General features: G+C 41.7%; 1 protein-coding gene across 1 annotated transcript in view; it reads left to right on the plus strand.

The window, feature by feature from the left end:
- The window catches only part of RBBP8NL (RBBP8 N-terminal like), a 47,773-nt gene that overhangs the window by 15,255 nt on the left and 19,997 nt on the right, over positions 1–12,521 (plus strand). Inside the window, exons 2-4 of the mRNA XM_074969593.1 lie at positions 6,682–6,831; positions 9,378–9,420; positions 11,054–11,149. Of these exons, the coding sequence (XP_074825694.1) occupies positions 6,765–6,831; positions 9,378–9,420; positions 11,054–11,149 (206 nt within the window). The 5' untranslated portion in view covers positions 6,682–6,764. The remainder of the gene's footprint in view (positions 1–6,681; positions 6,832–9,377; positions 9,421–11,053; positions 11,150–12,521) is intronic.

The raw sequence follows: 12,521 nt of genomic DNA on the forward strand, positions 1-12,521 counted from the left end.
GAGAAGGACAACCATAGTACAAAACTTTAAAAGGAGGAACAAAGTGGACCCGGGGAATTATAGACTAGTCAGCCTAACATCGATACCTGGAACGATACTGGAACAAATGATTAAACAATCAATTCGTAAACACCTAGAGGCTAATAGTATGAGCCAACATGGATTTGCAATGCTTAATTTGTGCCAGGACTTCTGGCACCTATACGCTTGGCAGTTCATAGCCCCAGCACCTCTGGGCTTGCTGCCTCAGTTATGAAAGTAAAAAAATTGCTTGAGCCCCGGGATCTAATTACTTGAGCCCCGGCACCACTTTCATTACAAATTAAGCATTGTGGATTTGTCAAGAACAAACCATGCCAAACCAAACCAATTTCCTTCTTTGACAAGGTTACTGGCCCAGTAGGTAGGTGCAAGCAGTGGATGTGATATATCTTGATTTTAGTAAGGCTTTTGACATAGTCCCACATGTCATTCACATAAGAATACTGGAGAAATTCATCTAGATGAAATAACTATAAAGTGGGTACACAACCGGTTGAAAGACCTTACTCAAGGGGCAGTTATCAATAGTTCACTGTCAAACTGGGGGGACATAGTTAAATCCTGCAGGAGTTTGTCCTGAGCCTAGTACTAGTGACACACTTTAAGAAAGATGTGGACATGTTGGAAAGAATCCAGAAGAGACTAAAACAAATACTACAAAATTTAGAAACCCTGACCCATGAGGAAAGGGTAAAAAAAAACTGGGCATGTTTAGTCTTGAGAAAAGAAAACTGAGGGCGGGACCCGATAACAGTCTTCAAATATGTTAAGGGCTGTTATAAAGAGGACAGTGATCAATTGTTCCCCGTGTCCACTAGGACAAGAAGCAATGGGCTTAAACTGCATCAAGGGATATTTAAGTCAGATATTAGGACAAGCTTTCTAACTGTAAAGATAGTTAAGCTCTTTGGAATTCACATCACTGAAGGTTTTTAAGAACAGGTTGGACAAGCACCTCTCAAGGATAGTCTAGGTATACCTGGCCCACCCTCAGCATGGGGGGCTGGATTAGATGACTCCTTGAGATCCTTTTCAGCCCTATATTTCTATTATTCTGAGTCTATCTTTCATTTCCTACTTTAGTCATCATGGTAGATTTCTATAAAAGGGAAAATCAAAGAGTCCCTCATCGGGTTTGTTTAACACGAGATTACCACATTCCCAAAACCAAAATGGACATAGAGCTCTGATTGTGTCATGCATCATAAAGGGGAGGGCTCTTGAAGTAGAAGTGGGATCATGGGGTAACTCTTCACATCTGAAGGCCTGGAATCAAATCCCTATTCAGGTTACAAGTGCAAATGAGTGTGATGGTATCATTCCAGTCCCTAGTTGGCATGGATGCAGTCCTAGGATGCAGCCCGGGCCTCAGCTGCATTGGCAGAGCTGTGGGGGGTTGAGGGCAGATGGGAGAGTGTCCATCTGGTGGGCTGTTGTCCACACTCCACACAAACATGTGAAAGTGCAGCACACAGACCCAGATCAGTAAGACACATTCCTCAGGTTCTTGAAAGCACTTAACCCAACCCACACGGGTGTCAGGGATAGCTGAATACCTGGTTGTTCATTATCACTCACTTCATTCTTCCCACATCCAAGGCTGACTTTACCATTTTAACATGAGGCATTGCCAGGCCTAAAATACTCCAGATCCCTGACTCTGTGCTCCATAAAGTTATCAGACTGGTTCTAAAAAGAAAAGGAGTACTTGTGGCACCTTAGAGACTAACCAATTTATTTGAGCATAAGCTTTCGTGAGCTACAGCTCACTTCATCGGATGCAGACTGGTTCTAGGAACTTGATCTGTTTACAACCATATGGCTGTTGCCACATTTTTTTCCCCTTCCAAAATAATGGATCAAAACATTGATAGGTGAACCCATTGAAAGCACACGGGGAGAGGGGCTGGGACAAACCATTATTTCCCTTGGCGCCACTCTTGATGCAGGAGTCCCATGCAACTCCCATTGTTTGCACAAGCAGTGATGTGTAGCAAACAAGCTGTCCTGTTGTACTTATAACCTCATGCTTCAGATGCAGTGGAAGCCGTGACGCTGCACAGATCCGTCTGCCAGGACCTGAGGAATGGGAAGGAACTGGAATTCACCTGGTCTTTCCCTACTCTGTCCCCAACAGCAAACGCTTCCTCAGCAGGATATTCCAGGCCTTGCCTGCACTGCAGTTAATCATTTTATAAATGAAATAATAATAATTAATAGCACTTAGCCCTTTAGCTCTTCAAAGCATTTTACAACCAAGAATTCATTATTCCAGTCCTGAGGAAGCAGGTAGGGGTTAGTCACATTATCCCAATGCGGGGGATATATGGAGAGACTTTCCAAGGCTATCCTGTGACTCAGAAGAAGGGTTGGGCGTAGTGCTCAGGATACAGTTTGGCAAATAATGGATTTTTCAGTCTCTGGAAAGTCTAAAAAATTGGGGGAAATTGTTTGGGGTCAAACTGAAAAGGAAAATTTTCAGCAAATCGAAAAAGTAAAAAAAAATCATTTTGATTTTGAGCAGTGAACATGTTTTACAGTTTAAATAAAATGAAAGGAATTTTTTTTAAAAAAGTTGTTTTGACTCAGTTGAACGTTGTGTTTTGAAAAAGTCAAAATGAAACATTTTGATTTTTTTTCCAGATATTTTGGGGGTGAGGCTGGGAGGCAGGTTTTTCATAATGGAAAATTCAGCGAAATAGTCACAAATTCTCAAACCATTTCTTTGTCACTGAATCTGCATCATTTGCTGAAAGAAACGTTTCAGTTGCAAAAATTCACCCAGTTCTTCTCAGGTGTCTCTGGCTACCACCCCTGCTCTCAGAGCGGCAGCCATGTTAGTCTGTATCAGCAAAAAAAAAAACAAGGAGGACTTGTGGCACCTTAGAGACTAACAAATTTATTTGGACATAAACTTACAACTTTTTAAAAAAAAATTCCTTTCATTTTATTTAAACTGTAAAACATACTCATTGCTCAAAATCAAAATGATTTTTTTAATGATTTTAGCCCACGAAAGCTTATGCCCAAATAAATTTGTTAGTCTCTAAGGTGCCACAAGGACTCCTGGGTTTTTTTGTTTTTTTTTCCACCCCTGCTCTGTTTCCTAGCCCATGCTGCTTTTCCACACAGGCAGCTCAGGAAGTTTTGCTCACACTTTAAAATGAAGGATCCAGTTCTGCCCTTGGACACACGGCTGTAACTTCTGCTGATATCATTTAATAGAGGCTTTAATGAGATAATTCATGTTACAAGGGCTCATTATTAATACATGTTATTTAGGTTTAACTAGCTTCTAACACATCTGTTCCTAATTCTGTTTTGTGGTTATTAATTCCAAATAAATATGTTAGCTATGTGAGCTGCAGCACGCAGCAAGGTGTGTGTTTAGGCTGGCTGCACACACACCTTGTGTGTGTTACACCCTCGAAGAGGGGCAGGCACACCTGGATAACTGGGCTTCAGGTGGTGGGTTATTTATTGTCTTTGGAAAGTGGTTGCAAATGCAAATGATCATTTTAAAGCATTTTCCCCCAAGACAGTGTGTTCCCTGCTGCTTATAGAGCAAATGAGACATTTGGAAACTAGCATTCAAAGAGCTTAGGTATGTAGTTTAGTGTCTAATCCAGTGGTGGGCAACCTGCGGCCCATCAGAATAATCCGCTGGTGGGCTGCGAGACGGTTTGTTTACATTGACCATCCGCAGGCACGGCCACCCACAGCTCCCAGTGGCTGCTGTTCACCATTCCTTGCCAATGGGAGCTGCGGGCAGCTGTGCCTCCTGACGGTCAATGTAAACAAACCATCTTGGGGCCCGCCAGCAGATTACCCTGACTGGCCGCGTGCAGCCTGTGGGCCGCAGGTTGCCCACCTCTGGTCTAATCTGTGGTTACAATTACCATGACCAACTATACATCTAATTGGTCAGTTGCACGTGCAGGTCCCCATTTTGCATGTGTCAACATGGTAAATCCATGCAAATTAAACATGTCATTTGTGCTCACAACCGCAGTCCTCATTTCTTGAAAATCAGGCCCTTTACAGACACCTTTTCAAACTCTCACTGCTATTTTGCGTGCCCATGTTTTGCATATGTAGCTGTTTAGGGGACGCACCTGTTTTATGAATGCAGATAACTGTACATGCAAAACAGGTAGCTCTAATGTGTAGTCACTGATGAGATCAATTCGATGTGCGTGAAAAAAGTGGGTACAAAATACTGAAGGCTGCTAAAGAAAAATTATGACTTATAGTCTATTTTAATGTCTTTCTTTTCAGAAATATTGATGGATCTGTATTCTCTTTCACTCTCTAATATTTAATTTCACTACTTTACGCTCCGTTAATGGCTGCATTCCTACTTGCTGTGTTCATTTTATTCTGCATGGGAATTAACATAGGTGTATCAAGACTCCACTGAGATTTTCAGCAAAGAGAATATGAACCTTTGTGGTAATCTGAATGCTCACACAACAAAAGCCTGTGTCATCTTTCCTTTCATAAAGTTCATTTTCTCAGTTTCACAAATCATGGAGGATACTGAATAAATCCTTGGCTACCTGAGAATTCTATAGTTGTTTTTAGGCGGCACATCATGGTCAGCCAAAACATCCCAGCTACAGCAGGGCTAGAATGTGACTCCTGCTTCAGCTAAAGGGGAATCTCCATTAGCTGCTATATACACAGGTCTTACAACAAACTTAACTGATCAGTACTGATCCCATCCAGCAGAGGGAAGTGGTGCACGTAACTACTGTATTTCAGTGCTCTATATTTTATACGCACTTGTGGGTTGGGTAATGGGAGAGAGAGTTTATGCCAACATAAATATCTTCAGTGATTAAATATTTGTCAACTTTTAAATTATTCTTATCTTAAAAGTTTTAACCAAATATAGTTGCCTGTAACTTCCAACGATTATGACCGTTGAGGCCAGAGTAAATAACATTTTTCTTCTGGGTTATTTGTTTATTTTATGACCCTGACAACATCCGGTGTCTAATGAGTTTTACTTGCCCCGGTATATCAAGTCATTTTCCCCTCTCCCCATGGGTCTGTGACAGAGTAGGACAGCCAGGAAAGAGCTGGGCTACTGGCCTGTCACGTGATTCAGCAGGGATTTAAAGAAAGGGTATGTGCATTTTCTGGAGAGTTGTGCAAAGGGCAAGGCCTCTGGGCCCTTGCTGCCTGTTTGGGTCAGGAGAATAGCTTTGGTTTGGGTTATGTGGTGAGTTTGAGTTATGAACAGTGCCCCGAGGGAGGGGCCAGAAGGGGCCTGTCTACACTGCAATGAAACACCTGCGGCTGGCTCATGTGAGCTGACTCTAGCTTGCAGGGTTCGGACGGGGAGAGTGTTATAAAATTGTAGTGTAGACATTTGGACTTGGAGCCCAGGCTCTGGGACCCCGTAAGGAGAGAGGGTCAGCTTGCAATCTGTAAGGTATTTATCCTCCCGACACCCTGTAAGGCAGGAAAGGATTATCCCCATTTTACAGACAGGGACCTGAAGCACGGAGGGGTTCAGAGGCTGTGGTGGGGCAGAGAAATGAATCTTTGTCTCCCAGTTGCCAGGTTAGTGCTCCAACCAATGGACCGTCCTCCTCTTTAATGTGGGTGTAAAACCACAATTACTGAGGGGCAGGTGAAGAGGAAACTGCTTTTTAATTCATGTTTTTTAATTAACTAGAACTCAAGCTGATGCTGTCTCTACCTTCCAGGCTTGCTATGTGACCTGGGGCAGTTCACTTAGTCTCTCTGTGCCTGTCTGTAAAATGGGCTGATAACTCTTCGCTCCCTATCTTATAGGGGTGTTAGGAGGCTGAATTCATTAACGTCTCTCAGGCAGTTCCAAGAGCCCCGCATGGAAGATGACATAGTAAAGCAAAGCAGCAGTTGTATTGACTGTCCATGTCTGCTTCACCCCGCAGGCAGGAGATAAGTGAGCGGGCAGCATTTCAGATCCCTTCTGTCGGGCAGGTGATGAGATAGTCTGCTATCGTAACTTTCTTCGGATTCTGGTTCTTCAATCAGCAGCAATATCATGGGCACGCTAAACATGGTACCCACGTAAATGCATGCAGGGCCCATCACTCCTTTCCACAGACAGCTGCCTACCCTCTCTCAGCCAACTCACTTAGAGGACAACACAAATTGATCGGCTCTACCTGTAGAAAAAGGACCTGATTTTTAGCTGAGCCTTAAGTAGGTCTCCCTTTCCAAGCCATAACTTAGCTGTTACAAATAATTCCCAGTCCAGTTTTATGGCAGCAACTAATTGCGGTGGTAGAAGTCATGTCATTTCAGTGCTGAAAGTCCCCAATTTGCAGATGCAGTCAGGTACGGGGACATTTTAATGTCCTCTAGAGCATCTGTGAGTGCAAGTTGTGGTGCAAAATTTGTGCCTGCCATTATTTGTACCCCCGAACTAACTGTGGGCACAAAAAGGGAACCCAGGCTTTGAAAATCTGACTCTGAATGTACTTGCTATTTTTTTTAATGGTTGAGTAAACGAGTTTGCTTTCTTCATTTGGATAGCTTAGATGTTTGTCATGTTTTTAAACCTTGGCAAAAACATGAAACATAAGATATTGATGGGACGCTACTAATTATCTTATTGTGTGGTTTTTGTTTTGGGCTAAGAACTGAACAATAAGAAAACCAACAACTTTGAATGGGAAGCAGAAGATTCACATACCCCCAAGGCATGTGGGAAGACCCTGAACATGGCCACAGAAAGTTTTGCAGACTTCTTGAATAAGCTCAAGGAAATCCATGAGAAAGAGGTCCTAGGTAAGAAGAAACTCGGGATCATTGCTGTAGAGAGGCAAAAGTCAATTTCTTTTTTAAAGCTAAGAGTGAAAACCCTTCTGTTTAGCTCCAATTAACCTGAGCTGGGGAGGTGTGTCTGCCAATTAGAGAGCCTGGGAAAGGAACCCACAGCTCAGCTGAAGTGTCATTTCTCGGGGTCAGTGGGAGGCACAGAGGCAGGATTAGATCATGGGCCTCTAGAAAATGAAGAGGCTGGTGGTGTGGGTGCCACGCCACTTGGTCTTCAGGAAGCTCTAGGGTTTCGATGTTTCCGGATGCAAATCTGAGCACCTTGGGGGTTTGGTGCCAATATCTAAGCACTGCTAAAATAGCCTGGATGACAAGTGTACCAGATGGAGCCCTGGGAGCCTTACAGAACATAAGGTTTACTGTGGAAATCAGCAACACTTCATACCACAAAAAGAAACTCATGGTGACTGTTATTTTCATGCTGTCTGATTTCCCTGTCCTCTGGAGTCCTTTCAACATGGTATGATGCAATTATACGTCCCTCACCAGCCATTTGGGAGGTGAGAGGGAGGTGCTCAAAGCAGTGCAGAATGAATCTTTCCTAAAATACTCCCACCCAAGCAAAACACAGCACTGAGGATCCTACTCCTACCCTCCTCCTGCTTTGTGGTCTGTGTTGTCTGAATGTCCTATGTTGGAAGCACTAGATGTTATCAGCTGGGCCATCAAACTGGTCTAGGATAACAATAATAATAAGGGTAATAAATAAGGAGTTGGCAGGAGAGTGTAAATGGGAAGTAATTTACCTATTAGGACACTGATATCTGACTTCAGGTGAGGCAGTCATTGGACACTCATTTGAATAGTAAATGATCAAAGAGGAAGAGGAAAGAAGCAAAAATCCATCCTGAAGATAGCTCAGAATTAGCAGGGGTGAGAAGTCTTTGTTACAGTAAAATTTAGAGTGAGGATGGATAGTTTGTTTCTTTAAAGCATTAACAACTTGTACATTATTAGAAGCCAGGCCATTAAGGAAAGAAAATGCATGCTACTACTTCCCATTCTCCTGGTATAAAGGCATTTCCAGCATCAACTTTCTGGATAAAACTGTTATATCAGGGGTCTGCAACCTTCGGCACGCGGCCCATCAGGGTAATCTGCTGGCGGGCCGCGAGACATTTTTTTTACGTTGACTGTCCGCAGGCACAGCCCCCCGGAGCTCCCAGTGGCCACAGTTCGCCGTTCCTGGCCAATGGGAGCTGCGGAAAGCTGATGGGCCGCATGCCGAAGGTTGTCGACCCAGGTGTTATATTTTACACTATCCTGGGTTATAAATACAGTCTCACCCTCTGTAATTCTACACCCTGTGATGTTTTAAACCTCTCAACCTCTCCAGACTACTGTTCCCCTTTCAGGAGTCTGATTTGTCTTGCATACCTCCAAGTTTCACCTCACTTAAAAACTCCTTGCTTACAAAATCAGACATAAAAATACAAAAGTGTCACAGCACACTATTACTGAAAAATTGCTGACTTCTCATTTTTACCATATAATTATAAAATAAAGCAATTGGAATATAAATATTGTACTTACATTTCAGCGTACACTATATGGAGCACTATAAACAAGTCGCCTGTACTAAATTTTCGTTTGTACTGACTTCGCTAGTGCTATTTATGTAGCCTGTTGTAAAAAACTAGGCAAATATCTATATAAGTTGATGTACATCTGAAAGACGTCTGCGTACCTCCAGGGGTACATGTACCCTTGGTTGAGAACCACTGTTTTAAAGGATACTCTTAAGCAACTCAGACCCCAAATTTAGATATTGCATAATTGTCTGCAGATCAATTGAGGGAAAGAATACTAGTTGGGCTATAAATATTGCCAACATGGTTTGCAACCAAAGCGTGCAGAATTGTGCTAGCATGAGAACTAGAGCTGAGTGAACCACTGATTTTTTGGTTCAGCAGCCAAACAAAAAAATCGGTTCAGAGTGAAAAGCATCCAAAATGAAACAAAAAAAGAAAATGAAACAAAATGATTTTTTTCCGATTTTCATTTGGTTTCATTTTGGAGTGTTTATTGCCCTGTTTTGTTTTGTTTTAATACATAAATATAGCTAAATTTCTAAAGGAAACATCTAAATGTTTTGTTTTGTTCATAAACAATTTTTTTGGCCAAAACTATTTGCCAAATTCAACCCAGAATTCAGTGACCTGAAAAATGCAATTTTTTTTTTTTACTCTGCACTGAAAATATTTTGCCCAGCTCTAGTGAGAATTAGGTTTTGTAACTAACTAGAAATAAAAGTAAAACTCACTAGACTGCTTTCATCGTCCCAGCAGAGGGGAATGCAAAAATAGTAAATGGTGAAAAGGAAATAAACTAAGAACATGGGCAGGGAACCTTGTTTTTCAGAAATGAGATTTTTAAACTAACAGTTTCCTTTTAAGTTGCCATGGTCTGCTAAAAGTTATGATAGTACATTCTGTTTCTGAACTGTCACATAATTTGCAATAAATACCCATCTCCTGAGCCTTCATTAATTATTCCAGGACTGCAAACAAAGCTAACAGAGCTGACAACAGAGAAGTGTCGGTGAGTAAAGCAAGTTTGGTTCTCTACTCCAGGCTGTGGTGGTAAAGTTCTGTTGGAGGGATGGGGAAGGGCTGCACTATTTACTCAAAAAGAAAAGGAGTACTTGTGGCACCTTAAAGACTAACCAATTTATCCGAGCATAAGCTTTCGTGAGCTACAGCTCACTTCATCGGATGTGAGCTGTAGCTCACGAAAGCTTATGCTCAAATAAATTGGTTAGTCTTTAAGGTGCCACAAGTACTCCTTTTCTTTTTGCGAATACAGACTAACACGGCTGTTACTCTGAAACTATTTACTCATAACATTGAAGGCATCTGCCCTAGGCTGTTGGCACCCTTAACATCTGTTAAAAACCCACAAACTGGAACAAAAAGGCAAGCCCAAAAGCAAACTCACTGTCTTCTTTTAATTTAATCCGTAAAGCAATCAGCAATGTCCTTACCCTGGAAAGGTCTTGAATCACCCACCTAGCAGGGGCAGTTCAGACTTACCAAGCTGTCCACTCAGAATTGATCAAGACTTTGTGGATACTGTGGGGCACATAAAGGTCCTCTTCTGAGCCTCCTGCCCTGGTGTGGCATAAGAGTTTAAATACTCTTCGCAACACATCCAATCAGATTAAGCCAGAGATATTCTTCTCCCACCCTACCCCAAGTCTGACATTTCCTAACTTTTAAGTGTGTGACTTTGTAACCTTAAGGTGCACGCATAGGTTTGGGTTGGGGGTACGGGGTTGGTGTTGTTGTAATACAATATATATAGGCTGGGCTGTATTTGATTTTTTTAAATAATTTTGATGGATAATATCAAGGTTTACTTTAAGCATTTCTTTTATTTTTATCAATTTAAATTTTAAAGTTGTGAAGAATTATGGTTTTAAGCATTTTTTTCTGATTTGTACCAATTTAAACTTTCACAATTGCAGGAAATTATGAGGGAAGTGTCAGACAATAATGATTTTATGACCGTAGACGATATTCAAAAAACACAAATTGTCAACATCACATGCCAAAATATACATCGTCAATAGTCTTAAATAAAATTATAATATATTCTCAAGAGGCATTTTTTTACCTTGCCTATCTGTAAATTTTGATTATTGTCAATGGAAATATTTTTTCATTGGTTTGTGTGTACAGTGAAATTGACATTTATCAACATTCACCAATAAAAATCTATTCCTTCCAAGCCTAAATATATGGAAGTGACAGACAAAGCAGTGGTATCCAAGACCTCTATCCTATTGAAGTTTTCATCATGTATCCCTGGGCTTTGAGTCAGATGCCATCCCCTGTTGTTAAGAGTCTGTCATCAGTGCCCTTCTGGTTCATCCATTTTTGAGCTGAGAGGAGTCTGTACCCTTTTGTGTTCCATCCTGTTTATCTAATGGGAATTGTTAACCTTCCACCAAATTGCTCTGGTGCCAGCATTTAATATATTTATATCCCCATCCATCCAATGCACTTACTGCTACACAAAGCAACAGTAGTTTAGTAATAGAAATAGTGTGAGTGGCATGACTGGGCTAGTGTATAAATCCTGCCTGCTGACAGTACATTGAGAAGAAAGCAGCAGATACTTGGGGCAAATCCAATGACCTTCTTGTTTTGTCCCATGCTCTCTCCTGAATTAGAGATGCACAGAGAATTGAAGAGCTGTTTGCTAAAAACCACCAGCTAAGGGAACAGCAGAAGGTCCTTAAAGAAAATGTAAAGGTGTTAGAAAACAGGTAAGAGGTGTTTGATTGATTGATTGATTGATTGGGAGACCTAATGCTGTTTTGTGCCCAATAGTACACATGCCTACACAGAGCTTGCTTTTCAATGTCTTTGCAATGAGTGGAATATAGCACAGAAACCTTTTTTTCTCGCTAACTAGTGTTAGCAAATTGAGAACCCATCGGGCCAGACTCTGCTCTCAGTTACACCAGTGTAAATGCAGTAAATCCATTGAAATTAAGGGAGTTGTTGCATTTGCAGTGATGTGATTAACAGGCGTGCCATGTGTAATACACAGGAGGTAATTGTCCCACTCTTCTTGACATTGGTGAGATCTCAGCTGGACTACGCTGACCAGCTTTGGGTGTCACATTTGACAAATTGGAGAGAATCTAGAGGAAAGCAACAAAAATGATAAAAGGGTTTAGAAAACCTGACTTATAGGGAAAGGTTAAAAAAAGGGGGCATGTTTAGTCTTGACTGAAGGGGGGCTTCAAATATGTTAAGGGCTGTTATAAGGACAACAGTGATCAATTGTTCTCCATGTCTGCTGAAGGTAGGCCAAGAAGTAATAAGTCACCATGACCAGATGGTATTCACCGAAGAGTTCTGAAAGAACTCAAATATGAAATTGCAGAACTATCTGTGGTATGTAGCCTATTGGTTAAATCAGCCTCTGTACCAGATCACTGGAAGATAGCTAATAAATCCACGGTATGCCTACACTTTGACTACTGCGTGCAGTTCTGGTTGCCTCTCTCAAAAAAAGATATATTAGAACTGGACAAAAGCACAGAGAAGAGCAACAAAAATGACTAGGGGTATAGAACAATTTCCATATGAGGAGAGATTAAAAAGACGGGGACTCTTCAGGTTAGACAAGAGATGACTAGGGATATGATACAGGGATATGATAGAGGCCTATGAAATCATGAATGGTGTAGGAAAAGTGAATAAGGAAGTGTTATTTACCCCTTCATATAAAACACAAACCAGGGTCATCTAATGAAATTAATAGGCAGCAGATTTAAAACAAACAGAAGGAAATACTTCTTCACACAATGCGCAGTCCACCTGTGGAACTCGTTGCCAGGGAATGTTGTGAAGGCCAAAAGTATAACTGGGTTCACAAAAGAATTAAATAAGTTCATGGAGGTTAGGTCCATCAAAGGCTATTAGCCAAGATGGTCAGGGAAGCAACCCGATACTATCAGTGTCCCTAAACCTCTGACTGCCAGGAGGTGGGACTGAGTGACAGGGGATGGATCACTCGATAATTCCCTGTTCTGTTCCCTCTGAAGCATCTGGCACCAGCCACTGACAGAAGACAGGATACTGGGCTAGATGGACCATTGCTCTGACCCGGTATGGCTGTTCTTATGT

The sequence above is a fragment of the Natator depressus genome, chromosome 13 (genome assembly GCF_965152275.1).
Source record: "Natator depressus isolate rNatDep1 chromosome 13, rNatDep2.hap1, whole genome shotgun sequence".
In the NCBI taxonomy this organism is placed as follows: domain Eukaryota; kingdom Metazoa; phylum Chordata; order Testudines; family Cheloniidae; genus Natator; species Natator depressus.